Genomic DNA, 16843 nt, shown 5'->3' on the forward strand with positions numbered 1-16843 from the left:
AAAATATCAAACAATTTAATTTATATACTTTTAAATAAAAAGCATTTTATTAAGAAAAATATAAATATAATTAAAAAAAACACGAGTAATTAATTAATAACATTTAAAATTATATCTAATTATATTAAATAGGATTATTTTACACTGTTAATTCGTAAAAATTCGAAATAACTTATATACATAATAAAAAATATTTTAAGATTATTTACGAATAACCATCTGCCATCTGTTGTTTAACACAAACACTAATCCGTTATATTGCGTAGAATTCGCGTGTTTGAATTAAACTTCATCAGGTAATAAAATATATAACGTTAATATGTAGTTTCGTGTAACGAAAATGGTGTAATATTTTAGAACCGATTTAAATAAAAATCATAGAGAAAGAAGACCGCCGAGGGTGGCGCCTACAAGCGGCGGTATTACGGTCGCCATAGTAACCGGCAATATAGCGTAAAAAAAAGGAAAAAAAAAACACGACTAGAAACTAAAATATTTTCATTAAAAATGGAGAATGGTGGTGAGTCAAATAATTAAAATACTTTCGTATTTGTTGTCTGGAATTACTGTAGAAACAATTAGAGTAAATACGCATTCGGATATTTTTGTGTATAAACGCGATGCGATTCGATATGGAGAATTCGTTCTGCAAATCGAATTTAGGGTGAGACTATGCAAACGCAAGCGAGAATATGTGGCGCGAAGAGGCGAGACGCGATAAATATCAAACCCTGTCAGATATGTGCGAGAACAAGAAATTCGCTCTCGCCAGCGAGATTTCTCGCTTCTCGCTTGTGCATGGTTTTCCTTTGCGAGAACTATATCGCTCGCTACTAAATTCGCGTCTGCATAGTTAGGTTGAGACTATGCAGACGCGAATTTAGTAGCTGGAGAAACGAGAATCTGACAGGGTTTAATATTTATCGCGTCTCGCCTCTTCTCGCCACATATTCTCGCTCTCTCGCATCTGCACAGTCGCCTCCTTAGTGTATGAAATATCCTGACAACAAATTCCGCGTTTCTCACTTTAAATCGTTATTTTTATAAACCTTATCGATTGCAAAAAATAATCATTTCGATCTACAAGATCATGGATTTGATACAGTTTAATCCTTAGAACCGTCAACTTGTAAACTGGTAACACAAGATCTGCTACATCCCATAATAGGCACACATTCTACAAGGGATTTCAATACAAATCCTATAAATACACGCTAAAAATATACAAAAAAAATAAATAAATAAACAAATATTTTTATTTATGAGATACATATCTAATATCCTTTCTTGAAGACATATTTGAATATAAATGTTATATTAGGAATGATCTTATATATTTATAAATATCCTGGTATTAAGGTTCAACGAAATCAATAGAAAATGGGAAAATATGTTAGCTTCTGTGACATACAAATACAGTGAAACCTCCATTAACGGAAACCTCTATTTAACACGAGCATTTTTACAATCTCCATAATTACCTCTAAATAGCGGACAGACTTCTCGATGTTCGCTTTCGGAGGTTATACTGTAATATAATATATTTTTATAGAGTCATGTTTGATTTATTATTATTAATTTTGTTATAAAATAGTTTATATTGTATAAAGAGAAAGATAAATATTTGCCTTCTATAGGCTATATTTGAAGTAAATTTTACTTATGGAGATTTTTACATGCTGAGTGACTACTTTTATAATTTTATAAATAATAAAATAGTGGAATACAAGATTAATAAAATATAAATCAAAAACAATTACCTCTCTGTAGTTACAATCAGTAACATTGTAAATTTTAATACTGAAGCAATCAATGATATGGTAGAAAGTAGGTACTGTAACATATTTAACTAATTTAGTTGCATAGGCGTTTCGTACATTTGAAATACTCTTAAGAACAACATATTTAATTAATATTGTAATAAACTTTTTAAAAATGTAATTAAGCAGTTTTAATTTTGCTCTAGAAACTTTAGAAAGTTTGTCAGCTGTAAGCCAACAGGATGCAATATTCAGAGGAAGTCAGAATTTGGCTATATGCTCGGTTCTTTCGTTGCCATCGACATTGGCTGAATCATTAGAGGAATTGGAAAAACCAGATGAACTTAAGATCGGTGAATTAGTTAATGCAGAAGATCAAGAAGATGTGGAAGAGAGTGAAGAATACGAAGAACTGTGTACGCCTGTAATAGTTGAAAGTGCTATTAAATCGTTGTCCTATCTTGCTAAAGAAGTTATCATTGCAGATTTTATCAGTATGTTATTATGAGCTTGATTTACTTTACTTTGTTTATTTCAGTATATAATTTATTATTTTTTTTTTTACATAGGAATTGTAAGGATAAAATCTTTGTTCGATAGTTTGAAAGTAGCCGATCGAGAAATGATTTTATCAAATATTGAAGAACTTCCATTGAAGTTGACTTTACAGCTAATTTCAGATGACATTTATTGGAAACGTTGCTGTTTAAACAATTATGCAGTAGACGATAGATTTCAGTATAAATCATCTTGGAAAAATATATATGTAGAACATTATATAAAAGAAAAGATTCAAAATTTTGATCCGTCAAAGGATAGTTACGATGAACTTTCAGATTATTTGAAATTGTGCTCTGACTTTATGAAGCGTCTTAAAATATCACAACTTAAATCAATAGAAAAAGATTTAACAATAAAGAATATAGAAAACTTTGATGATGACATTATTGCGGAAAGACTGAATTGGAGTATTTTAGCACCATACATGTCAAATTTACAAGAATTGGAGATTTCGTATGATATGAAAAGTTCCAGCAGTAAATACGACATGGATATACTTAAAACTGTTAGTAGCGATTGTATGTGTTTGGGACAATGCCTAAAAACATTAACTTCTTTAAAAATTCTCTGTTTGAAAGACTGTAACTTGGATGACGATAACGTTCTGTATTTAGTATCACAGTTAATCAATCATAAGTGTTTACAGTCGTTAGACTTAAGACATAATTACGTAAATAATGAGAGTTGCCAGGCTCTAGCTCGTCTTCTCTTATCGGACTGTCCTATTAATAAATTAATTTTAGCTAATAATCGTATAGGAAGCGAAGGCGCGAAGTACTTGTCCACTGGACTTAGATGTAACAATAAGCTACAGCATCTCAATCTGACTTTAAATAAGATAGAGGATGATGGAGGAGTTAGCTTATGCAAAGCTCTTGTTAATAATTCGACTTTGAAGAGACTAAGCGTCGCTGGAAATAGACTAAATCAAAGAGCAGGAGAAGCATTTGCTTACATTGTTAAAACTACATCATCATTAACACATTTGGATTTATCTGCTAATGATTTAGGAATCGTAAGTCATATTTTTCTTTTAATGCATATATGCCTATATTTAAATTAGTTCTTAGAGTTGGTAAGCATTATTCAGCTTCAATTCAATATTGGCTTTCGTAGATTAACATGGTTTAAACTCTAAGAGAACTGATCCAGCTGACTCGAATTAGATAACTAGAAGACCTAATTTTAGAACTCTTATTATTTTTTTCCCCATAGAAAGTCGGATTTCGGATGGAGAAAGCTATTAAATTAAATAAGAATCTCAGAGTTCTCGACGTAAGACTTTGCGGATTCGATATGAAAACGGAGAATATAATTAAGGATATAATTTTGGAAAGAATGGAAGACTGTGACGGATTTGTCATTTTATAAAAATGTTTCCTTACTCGTCTTCAAAATAAAACATGTTATAAATTAATTTTACAAAGTATTCTGGACTCGAAAATCGATATTTTTATTCATTCCACTTTTGTCTCAGAAATTTTAAAATGAAATTTTAATAATGCCGGACTTATTAGCATATAAATGAAAATTTTGTCGATTATTAATTTCCTCCCATTATTCATTTAAAATATCGAAAAGTACTAAAAAGGCATTTTTAATGCCATATTTTCTCGATATCATCGAAGATCGGTAGATGAGCGATGAGAGGAAACGTCCACTGATTTGGTGACGTCACACCGGAATGGTGCATTTGACCTTTCCTCTTCTACTTGATGGTTACCATAACAACCGACTGCACATGTGACAGGTGGCGTTAGTGTCACGTCCAATATCTGTTCGGGGTTGGTTATAGGCAGGAATCATTTCCAATAATTCCTATGTAAGTGAACCGTATTACGACGATTAATTTCGTTTACAGGCAAATTAATAAATTACAGAGCGAAATGTATAGGCATACAGTTTATTTATAAATGTACGGTACAGTACCTCTACACTACGACACCGGAGGCATTCGCTGGATACGGTTAGGCACCTGCGGCATTTACTTAAAGATTGTGTACACAATAGTATACTTACTCGAAACAATTGTACAGCAGCTACCTTTGTTTAAAAGTGTTTATACAGCGTATAGGTGTAACTTTTATGCGCTTCTGTAAATTCTGTATGGAGTATTGAGAATAACTTGTTTTATGGGTTTAATACTCTTGATTTTTTATACTAGAATGAACTTTGTTATTATAGCGCATCTGTTGTGTGTGGAATCATTACACTCCATTAAATAATGGCACACGGTCTTTGTTTGCGGAGTGATTTACATTTTAAAATAAGATTTTGCTCGAATATCCGAGTGATAACTAGTTTATTCCATACAAGTTTAACAGATGAAATAACTTGGTTTAATGTATTTTTAAAAATACAGCAATTGAGACGACTGATAGAGGTCTTCCTTTAGTGATATAATATTAACAATATTACACAACTGTATGGATATGTCCAAAAGGTTCATAACATCTGTCTTATGTTTGAGACATTACAGTCACACTGCTCATACAAGCTTAATTTTTTGAAATAATATATATGATAATATCGGTTATTTACTTGTAGAATTTATGTAAATGTGGCAATAATTTTACTTCACTAAATATAGAATGCATAATACATTATTAATACAATATACAAATAATAATAATAATAATAGCAAAAATATTTCTTGAATATAACTGCAATGACTTTATTTGAGTTGATCGGATATATTTACATCAATACTTTGCTTTTATGCACCTTAATTTTATAGCATATAGAAAGAGCATACATTTAAAATAGACGTTATCGATATTTAAAGTTTATTAATATTTTCCTTTTTTAAATGAAATTAATATTTAATTACTTTTTACAAAATTCACTTAGAATTTTTAATTTTCTGAGATTTTTATATGAGTAGATATCTTGTCTATATATTGTAAAGTTATGCTTACTTGCGAGAGACAATATATGTAATTATTTTGGAATGTTTATTCATTAAAGCGATTTGAATCTGGATGCATAGATTGATGATATCACTATTTAAGTATTATAGCAAGCATTTTTTTTCTTTTATATTTAAACATCTTATGAATTTATGACATTGACGCTGTAATATTTCATTATTATCCGTTCGTTTTCTATTTTAAAATAAATTTCAATTATATAGGCCTATACATATAAAAAATGACTTTTATTCAGTTTTCAAAATTAAAAAAAGTTAACAATTTAAATTTGAAAAAAAAATGGTTTTTGATGGATTTTATTTGAATAGAATATTTTAAATATTTGATTGAGTTCAAGTTATATTAGAGTGGAATTGATTTGGTAGAATAGAAGCTAACAGTTGTGTAAGTTCACTTTTATTGCTTTATTTGGTGAATCGTTTCCATACATTTTGGTATCTCGGCTGGAATGTGAAGTGCGCAAGCCAAAAATATAAAGAAGTAATAATAATAATCAACTGAATTGTTTTAATTCGAAAAACCTGTGCATATTGTGCCAGAGATAGGAACCATATCCGGTGTGCGTACAGAAAAAGATACAAACGTGGATGTCATAAAACTGTTTCTAAAGTAATAGGAAGATGTTGACGATTAGCTCTCTCCACTGCCACCAAATCCCTATCAGTTAGAGACCGTCTTAGCGACGTAGCTAAAGGTCGACTAACTCTGAGAGCTTCTTCGTAGGCTGGAGGTTCTCCACAGGGTGACAGAGGTGCAACAAAGTACAATAACCGACCGCCATGTAACGAAGAACGACTGGCAGATACGGGAAGACTCATGCAAGTGAAATGGTTCTGACCGGTCATGCAAACACCATTAGGAATGTTTCCATTATCATCTGTTTGTATTCTGTCAATCAAAAGAGCTTCCGAATAACTGGGAGCCAGAGAAAAGTTGTTTGTAATGTGATGCTCGAGTTCCCAACTGTCGATGGTGCTGCCACGTGATAATCTTCCCGCTCCGCTAGAAGGTGTCATATAATTAACCCCGAATAGTTTATTAACCTGATAGTGGACGTAAGCTGTTTTGAATTCGATGAGAATTCTGAGAGGCCACGATAGTAAAATTAAAGAAAAAAACCAAAACACCAAATGGGAAACGTACCAAGGGAGCTTTTCGGGATCGGCAAAAGCCACCATATACTCTTGAAAATTAACCCCCACCAGATCTAAACCTTCTCTCATTTCCATGTAATCGTCGATTCTTTCGTTTTCTTGAAAAAATCTTCTTCTTTGTTCGTCGAACTCGTTAGCCGCTTCTAGATTGGCGAAGGCAAAACCTTTGGTAAATCGAATCTTAGTGGCTGGAAATTTACCCAGATCGACCAGATTCTTTGATATATCTTTAACGCCGCATCGACTGTAAACAAAGCTCGATCCCGAAGCGTGAGAGTTAATTCTCTCGTAGTATACTTGGGTAGTGGTATAGGCATCGCCGTTTCTGTATCTGGTCACGTGTCTCGTTCTTCGCACATAATGATAACATATGGATTTCCACCAAACAATCGGTTGAGATTCTCTCATGTGTTGAATGTAATTGTAAACTGCATTAGTGTCAACTTTATACATTAATTCCAGCCGTGTACTGCAATGCCAACATTCGACTATATACACAAAATACAGCATGACTACAAAAGCGATTGGGATATAGATGTAGCCTTCGTCACAAGGGCTTACTCTTCTTCTGGTTGTGATGGGGAAGCTTTGAAAATTGAGAACTAGACGCGTCACCTCCGCTATACGACACCAGATAATGACAGCGAGACATCCGATGATAAGAATGGTGAGAAGGAAGCATTTAACATGACCGGTGCGTTTTAGACATTCTATGAATGTCTGCTTCTGAGGCCTTTGCTGAAAAAATAAAAAAATATATCAAATAAATTATCTCTTTCATGTCCGAAAAGTTTAATAATTATTAAACGTGATAAACTTTAAAAGCTATTAAAAGTGTCGACGTATATCGTCGAATAAACTCGATATTATGTGACTAAATGTTGACTTGCGAAATATCTTTTAATGTGCTGTTAAAAATTATTTTCATTAAAGTTTTATATATGTTTTTTTTTTTTTTTTAAAGTTAAAATGTTAATTATTTAAATATTGAGGGAGTAAATAAAATTTATAATCGAATAAGTCTATTTTAGTTTCCAGTCAAGTAAATTGTAGAAAGAATCCATTATAAACAATAGATTTTTTTGAAAAAGTTGAATGTATGATAAACGTAGATTAGAATCGCGTAATTTGTAGCATTTTCGAGATAGAGTGTAGCTTAAAAATAAAGCAGTGTTCCTCCATTAACATCAGTTCAATTACTTTCCTAAACTTCTATCCATTTGTTGTCATCTGCCCGGTCACGTGTTGCGCTAATCTTGTTACACCTAATCTTGTTTTAGAGTTAAAGTAAGTTTTTCAAAAAAGAAAAAAAGATGGAAAAAATTAAGTATCTTTAATGCGTTTTTAAGTTCAGAATTAATTTTTTCTTCATCGAAAATTTATTCAAAAAAAAAAAAAAAATTTATAAAGTTATTCTGCTAATTTTTTTCCCTCCTCGGCATTAATGTTTACAAATTACACTAATGGAAAAATTTTTATTTTTAATATTTTGGAAAATTTTAAAAATTACCCTCGCGTTCTAAGAACGTTTTAAAGATTCGTTAATTACATAAACAGATTGAGATTGGCACTCTCTGGAGATTTGTAAAGGAAAAAATAAATTCACACCTTGGTCGCCCATTCAACAATATTAAACAATCGATTAAAGTAAAATAAAATAAGAAATAAATCCATTTTGTCGTCATTTTCTCCAGAGACCGAATAGGTCTATTTTCTAGATGAAAATCGATTGGTTGTTGTGGATCATCAGACCGTGGTATCTCTTCGCACGTCCAATTATGCATTTACAGAATGTAAATATTTCTAATTCGTTATTAGTCTTTTGCCCGTAAACAAAGAACTGAGAATGTAAGTAATCATTTTCAATGATCACAACCAGAAGTGAATATTCTGGAGCGTTTAAATCTGCAATAAAGAAAGCGAAGAATGTGACGGATACCCGGAAAATGTACAATATATATATATATATATATAGTAATCTATTAAGGTAGTTGGAACGTATCCGAGAATGAAATACACAAGAAAACACGATTGTACAGGTAGTACTAGAAGACATTCTCACGAACGAGCGTGCCACAAGCTACTGTACCTTGCAGTAGTTCGGATCCGGGGCAAATTCTCTCAAACCCTATGACAAATTATAGTCATAAAGACGATAATGCGAATGGTTCGTGTATTTCCTTAAGATAAAAAATACTAACATTTCTATGGTCGATAGCTTGTCTCTAACTTCCTGTTCAATGGATTGTAGGCGTATAGTAAAGGTAGTAATCATTCTTTTACATAGAAAAGGGGGGAAACGTTTCAGCTTTTGTCAGAATCTGTCTGCATACAGTTAACGCCACTGTTTGTATATTTTAGTGAATAATATAAATTATTGGAAGACGATGCGACCGCATTCCATTGCCTCAAAGCAAATGTTTGTAATGACCTAGTTTCATCGCTGATTCCGTACTTTCTTATTCAAGCTACGTTTCGGAGATACAACCATGTTTAAATTTAAGTTTTAATTCTTTCGATAGGTTATCTTTTGCAGATATTAATCGTCGAAGATACTTAAAGTATCTTAAAAGATGTTAATCTCGAGATATAAAGCTAGCTGCTGCATTAATTAACATAGAGATTGCAAAAGTAAATTATAATTACTGATATTAGAAGCATTAAGATCGTAAAGATAATTTCTCTATAAGTTTTAAGTTAACAAAATATGTCAGATTAATCGATCTTCAACATTTTAAGACTATAATCTTTGTAGCTCAGTAAAGTCTAAAGATATTAAAGAATTTAAAGAATTAGCTACTAGCAGGGTTTTAACGTCTCGAATACTTTAAGTCGTTAACCCCTCAAAAAAGGATTTATGTGATTATATTTTAAGAAGTAACCTGAATATAAAAGTTTTTTCATAGCTGGTGTGTGAGGGCTTTAAAGTTACCACATTTTTTATTAAGTCTCCAAAAATCCAGTTTGAAAAAAATGATAATTACACAAGGAAAAATAACATTAAACGTAACAGAAGAACGCAAAATAAGTCTATGTATTATTCAGAACTACTTTTACACGTTGGGATGAGAGTTTTGCATTAGTTTTCTGGCCAAGTCAATTATCTACGCGACGTAATCGCGGTATATATTTTTCAGAGAAAAGCTTTCATGTTAATGAACACGAGGAGGAATAAACATTTTGTCGTCAGGAGGCTCATAACACGGTTTTGTTTCCGAGCGTACAAAAATAATTCCGTTTCGTGTCTTTCAATATTTTATATCATTTTTCTAATGGTGTTTTGACAGAATTGATAAAAACAGTTAGTGTTTTTCGAAACGAAACGTATGAAAATCGAAGAAATAATGGTTTTAAACGTGTTTTAATTTTCCATATCTCGAAAATTTATAATAGAAAAGGAATAAATTTGAAATCTTTCCTACACTCGGCAAGTGCATTTTCTATTGTAAGACCTGGCTAGGAATATATTCCGCTAAGTTTAGCTTATTCGAAAGTTATTGTTAGAGAAGGAGACTTACTTCCGTCAGATCTTCGTTGTCGACTGCACTCATGTCTTCGACAGCCACACTCAATGGACATTGTCATCATCGATATATCTGCGGTCACGATGATTTTTCTCCTTATTATCTCGAAGGAAAGTACGTTTATCTTCGCTTATTATCTCGATTCGTTCCATCCATCGCTGACAGTAAAAACAACCCCGCTAACGGCCGCTCGGGCCGAACGTATGCGGTTACTGCCAAACTCCCTCTGACGGTAACTGGTAATATTATGGCGGTCACGTGATGCGACTGAACCTGCACATCCTCACCCACTTTTAAGCAAAGTAGATCGGCCGAGAGAATTTCTCCTGTCAAAATTCAAATGTATGTGTCTTTGTTATTTCTTTAAATAATTATTTAAATAACGAAGCTGTAAAGGTAATATAACAAAATATAAATCGAATCGTGTATTTTCTCGTCGTTTTTCTCCTGTTTTGACTTGTCAGTTACCAAAATTTAAATGTAAATAAGCTTCTTTGCTCTTTCTAGTTTTACATAATTATAGGCCTATATATATATATATATAAGAGCAATGGAAAATAATAAAGGAAAAATTCCCAAATTTCTCTCTATAGTACCGCATTCTATCGAGGATACAGGATGTTTTTAGAGTTAAAATATACAGATTTGAAATTAGAATGTACTGTAAAAATATAATATAAAATCATATATTTTTCTGTTAGTTTTCGATACATCTACTCGGTATAAGTAGTGTAATGGGTGGCCCAAAGGGCATTCAACCTAGCTGGGATTATTTATGAGGATTTCATTACATCACCACTCTTTCCGCATCTTTGGATGCTCTCGGATATCTCCGGATATTTATGAAAGTTTCGGCTAACCGAAACGACTAAAAATGTTTAATTTTATCCATCTCATATTAAGCGTAATTACGGCATTGCATTCATTTAAGATTTGCATCATAAATTACAACATTATTAAAATTTCTTCCCTCGTGAAAAGTAATAAACACTTTAATAAATTCGATCTTTGTTAAATTTACTTCGATAAATTTTATTTTGACAATCTCTAACACTCCGAGTACTAATATTGATTTTCAGGATGAGGGAATTTCTTTATAAAAATCGTTTTTCTCTCCCCCTCCTCCTTTCGCTCTTACTATTGGATTTATTTTTAATACTCTTTCTTCGGATTCGAAATATTTCCGATAATAATGATACCGACACAAATTACAAAGTAATTATTTATAAATATATTAATAAGGGACGTATAGGAAAAAAACTCTCACATCAGCAGATAGCCCGCAACTGTTGCCGCTCTTCTAGGCATTATTATTAATGTATTTTGAGTGATTGATTGGGTGACACTAATTGTGCTGCTGGCAAACTCGAACCGTAACAGTTTGTACCGTACTTGGGAATAATCAATGTTGCACGGGGAAAAAAGCTTGCAGTTAAAAATGCAATAAAGTAAGATATTTCGTGAGTTACATGCAGATAGATAAGCTTTCGTCTTTGTTTATTTTCATGCCTACGCGGTCCACTTTAACTACGCTTTTATTTATTCAGATAAGGTATAAATATATATTTAAATCTTTCTTTTCCTAAGAATTTTTCTCTTATTTATTTTATTATATTACTCGAGGAAGCAATTCTTTGGCAGATTGCAATGTCGTATCGTCTTTAACGTCGCTCGGATATCGTAACAGTCAAAGAACGGTTTAAAATATAAACAATAAGCAATAAAAGTAATAATAATAACGGCAGTTTTATTATCATTTCATATTTTTTTTTTTTTAGTTCTGTTGTAAAAATTTTAAGTGCAGATTACATCAATTCTTATTTGTCTACATTAAAACACGTGAAACTGCTTCAAAAAACAATTTTAAACGCTTACTTTACAAATTATTCGATGTCTTTTATGTAAAATAATTAAGTGATTTTATTTGTAAGATCTAAATTTACGTACTAATTCATTAATTTGATTTGAAAAGTTACTCAAAATGTTTTTTTTTTCACAACTTTGTTGAAGTGCATATAGGCTTACACCAACAAACGATGTAATTATTTGAATAAAAATCAATTTAAAAAGAATTAAACAAAACTTTAAAAATTGAATTAGATGTAAAAGAGTTATTTTTTTTTCTTTAAGAACAAATATTTACTATCTTCTAATTAAAACGCAAATTTTCAAAGATTAAAACCATTCAATTCATTCGATATTTTAAACAACTCTCCACTCACTGAACTCCTTATCATATATAAACTAAGGACTATTTAAATACGAAATGAAAGAGCTAATCTTTGAGGATTTAATATATATATACAAAAAATATTATACTAACTCTCCTTCGATCTAGTCGCTTCTAGAATTACAATTCTCTCTCGTACCGTATATTTACTTGTGACGTGTATTATGTCAAGAGGTTGACGCTTGGTTTCGGTCGATATTCTTTTAAATAAATTGTTTGCAGATGATATTGATATAGCAATGTTTGTTTCAAAATTCGTTTATGAAAGTTCTCTTGTTACGAAATAAGACATTTCTCATATTCAATGGAACTTAAGTGAAAGGCCCGTCCAATATACTGTACGCTTTAGTAAGGTGACAGCGTGGAGGAGTACAGTATTCGACTGGTAACATGTGAAGTTATCGATCATAATTGAATTTGTCAATAAATCTTAATTAATATACGCTAAAAAATTAATAATCGATACATTCAAAGTGAGTGTATATGTACTGTATTTTACTATTTAGCAGCGCAATAATTTTAATGGAATTATGAATAATATTTTATTCAATGCACTTAAAGATTCTGGCTGTGAATGATTATCTTCAGCCCCGTTTCTTCTTAATTTAATATTTTAATTTTAATAAAGCCAAGTGTCTTTTTATGATAGCGTGGCTTTCAGTGTGTTGTGTGCAATTTTTGATCGTCAAAACTTTCAAAGGAAGTAAAGAAGTCATCTTCAAAAGATTGTGGTGAATATAAAAATATTTAAAAGAATAATATTGAATTTGATTAAAAATCCCCAATATTATTTTTAAAATAAAGTAAGAAATTACATAAGTTGAATTTTAACGAAATTTAAGTTACATAACACACAAAACCTAGTTAAGGTGTTGGAGAACGACTATCAAGATTGAAGTTATTAAAATCTTTCAAATTATTTTCCATATTTTGCATGGTTTTATATAAATTAAAAATGGTCAAAATTGTTCTGAGATATTTCTAAAATCATATTAATGACGTTCTCAGATGTAGTATGGATCAAAAACATGGTATAAAGCATGCCATAGATTTATTGAATTATAGATCCGGAAGACTTTTTTTAGGATGAGCAATGGTTTCTATGTAATTCCACTTTAAACTCTTAAGAATATCCTTTGAAATTCGGTTCAAACTTCATTGATTTCTTGCTTTTTCTTCTGTTAAATTTATCCATCGGCATGTAAGCTTTGTAGATTGTTATCCACATTTTTCTATTCTGCAAACAAATCACGCAACTTCATTAAATAAACAATGGGAAAATTGTTTTCTGTCCTACTTACACTATTAATCTATTTATGAAATTCTTATTTTATTCGTGTAATAAAGCATGAATAAAACTCTCTCTTCCTTCACCTAGAAATTTTTGATCGATTCTTCTCGGTCTAAATTTGATTGTCCTGTAGATAATTCGATTAATCAAGAAACCGCTTAATGATGTAAACATTATTGTTTTATTATTAATCCCGTAGGTGCATTTTTTCTTCCTACGGTTTATAATGCTGTTTAATTAACCGTACACATAATTTATCATAATTTCAACTTGTTTAAATGCGCAAAACGGCTTTTCCTATTTTCCATTTAAGTAAAAAAATAAAAAGCTGACTTTATTTATTTTATTATTTATGCATAAATTTCGCATAAATATTTTTCTCTTTCTGGTTTATAAACTTTTCACGTTGATTGCGCCTTATCTACGAGTGCTACGTACATTGTTTATATAGGAATACCGAAGAAAACTTCTTATATAATAATTATTAATTATCAAAAGAATATTTAAATAGTAATTTATAGAAAAAATTTCTATTTGTAACTTAAAGATTATAATTTAATAACGATTTATGATGACGCAAACGATGACATTAAACTGCAGCTGTTTGACGTCGATAAGTTAGAAATCTAAAAATTAAAATTCAAATACAGAATTCTGTTTTTTTCTTTTTTAATATATATATTTACATAAGATACATTTACTTTTATTATTTATTAATGCGAATAAATCGTGTTTATAGAACTGACAGCAAATTTTATGAGATTAAAAGAATAAAAACAGAGGAAGGAACAATTAAGCGAAACTTAAATACGAAGAAAACAATTTAATCTTTAAATTTACAAAAACCCGAAAATATTTCTTTGTTAAATGTGCTTTTTTCCCTTTCTTTAAAACATTTTAAACTGCATTCTATTGGATTTATACATATTTTTTGGAGAAGTTCAACTTCACGTCTTTATCAAAGCTTAATGTTTCACTTGGGTTTTGACGCATTAAATTTACACTGATATATTTACGTTTTAATAACGTGTAAACATAGATTGCATTAACTATTAAAGCAAATTTATTGATGAATAATTAATCCTACGTCGTTACTAGTTTTAAACGTTTAAAATAGGAAATTAGAAACATGGTATCGACCTTTAATATGAAATGGTCCTTCAAATGAAAAATATAGTAGTCGTTCATTACTATATTTATTAATTTAAATAATAATAATAACAATAATAATAGATACATTTTAAAACTTTCCAATGAGTTATAAGCTTAATTAGGTTCACACGAATGCTTGAATATAAATAAGTAGAATTTCTTTTGAAAAATAAAGCTCATGTTAATCACCATTCAAAATATGAGCTTTATTGTTGGATTTGAATAATCCGAATTAATTGTGAATATTTTTCTACATTTATCCACGAAAATTGCGAAAAGAGGAGGACTTTAAATGGAATTTTACGGTATCTTTTTAAAATCAATAATGATATAAAAGAGAGAAAGACGAGTGAAAAATTTGAAAAATCATTAGAACTTTAAATTCTCATTAAGTATATATTAATAAATATCACACTACATAAATATTAATTAGCCTTAAGAGCGGTCTATAAATATAGTTGTTGTATAACTTTATAATAATTGATCGCCTTACATTTAAACTTTTTAAAAATTATAAGTAAATTCACGCTCTTCACTTATTAATTCCTTAGTTATTTACGCTTATCCAATTTATTTAAACGAGATAACGGTTGCTACGTTTAATTGTTAACTTTAGAGCGGTTCATTTGAAAAAAAATTAAATATAAAATTACACAAAATTTATGAATTTTAATACAGAAAATTCGATTTTATAATTTCTATATAATTTGATTTTGTGTAAGTTGTAAACAATTATGCGTTTAGGCAGTTAAAAGCAGCGTACATTCTCGAATTCAAGTTTTCTAAACCTGTTTCTTAGATGATTAAAAACGGTCTTCTATAGCTTTTACGTAAAGCAGGCAACATTGACAGAAAAGCCAACATTAGGAAGTAAACGTGACCCACATTCACTACTGTTACACTTTGTATTGCAGTTAAGGTTCGTTGCGCTTACACTTTAGTATTCGTTTCTCTAACAGTGTTGCCTGCTGTACTGCACGTAAAACATGCAGAACACTTTTTTTAAAATCTTGTCTTAAAAATAAAGTTTGGACAAGATTTATGAAAAATGTCCTACAGTTTTTTATGCTAATATACGAAAAATTACAACTTTCGCATTGACACAAAACAAAAGTCAGTTTTATTATAAGAAATTTTAAGAAGTACTGTACCATACCGAGACATTTTTATTTATTTAAATTTTAAATATTCTAAATTTTTACGAAATTTTATATAAACATTTTCGAAACAAACCTCTATAAATTTTTAAAACAAGCGAAATGACAGCTGTTGCATTTTAAATGAAATAGTCTTTATATCAAATTTCAAACTACTTTCCGTAAATTAAGAGAAAAAATGGATTTTGTAAAAATAATTTCCAAACAATTCCTGTTAAAAATGAGAATTTAATATATGTATATAAGGAAAACAATGCTTGTGATTTTCATTATCAAAGACAAATTAATATAGATTTAGAACACGGATGAACAACTTAAGTGTCGTCTTACAGTTACATTAAATAAATATTTGTACGCAAATCCAACTATACAAAACGATGTTAAATTCAAATATATTGTGTGGATTTAATGCTAATACAGTACATTCATAAAAATATTGTTACCAAAATTAAGCAGCGGGTCTTTGTCGGATTAATCATTATGCAAGATACGCAACTGCGTAGGGCCACCTTCCTTTTTCATTTTAAAAATATTAATAACTAATTTTATTTTATCGTATTATAAATAAACGTTTTTCCTGCAAGACTTTTAAATTCTTGAAAAGTAAGTATCTATTATGCAGGAGCCTACGAATCTTGATTGTGTTGGCCCTACGAGTCATACAAGTGCATTCATGATTTGTACATTCTTGACAACATGCATTACTGATTTATTATATATTACACAAACTTACTTATCTGTAAAGATGAGTTAACAGTTTTACAATATATTTCAAATTAGGTTTGCAATCAAGCAATATTAAGCAATATTATATATACTACTAACTTACTTTATGAACGTGATTTAACTGATGAATTAAATGGAAGACATTGAAAAATCAAACCTAAACTAAGCTCAGATGATTTATTTTGAATCATTTCGGGTTCACAACTTTGAGATCAGTTTCATTACACAACTAGCAGCTAGCGTACTTTAAAATAGTAAAAAAGTCTCTCATTATAGCTATAAGTAAAAGTAGCTACTTCAATTAATTACTTGAAAACAAATGTTAATTCTAAGTTAGCTGAATTTTAATTTCTTACCA

At 30.2% G+C, this 16843-nt stretch overlaps 2 protein-coding genes across 2 annotated transcripts; one reads left to right on the plus strand and one right to left on the minus strand.

The window, feature by feature from the left end:
* Nucleotides 1–395: 395 nt before the first annotated feature.
* Nucleotides 396–5131, plus strand: LOC136969512 (uncharacterized). Its single transcript, XM_067263686.1, has 4 exons — nt 396–520; nt 1967–2254; nt 2330–3336; nt 3537–5131. Exons 1-4 carry the CDS (start codon nt 508–510, stop codon nt 3690–3692), a joined length of 1464 nt encoding a protein of 487 aa, XP_067119787.1. The 5' UTR covers nt 396–507; the 3' UTR covers nt 3693–5131.
* Nucleotides 5132–5631: 500 nt separating this feature from the next.
* Nucleotides 5632–10161, minus strand: LOC136969513 (transmembrane protein 151B-like). The gene is made up of 2 exons (XM_067263687.1): nt 9924–10161; nt 5632–7143 (listed from the first exon to the last, which is right to left on the minus strand). Exons 1-2 carry the CDS (start codon nt 9954–9956, stop codon nt 5842–5844), a joined length of 1335 nt encoding a protein of 444 aa, XP_067119788.1. The 5' UTR covers nt 9957–10161; the 3' UTR covers nt 5632–5841.
* Between the last annotated feature and the right edge of the window lie 6682 nt (nt 10162–16843).

Source organism: Centruroides vittatus, unplaced genomic scaffold (genome assembly GCF_030686945.1).
Source record: "Centruroides vittatus isolate TY-2023 unplaced genomic scaffold, ASM3068694v2 contig_18, whole genome shotgun sequence".
NCBI classification, from domain to species: domain Eukaryota; kingdom Metazoa; phylum Arthropoda; class Arachnida; order Scorpiones; family Buthidae; genus Centruroides; species Centruroides vittatus.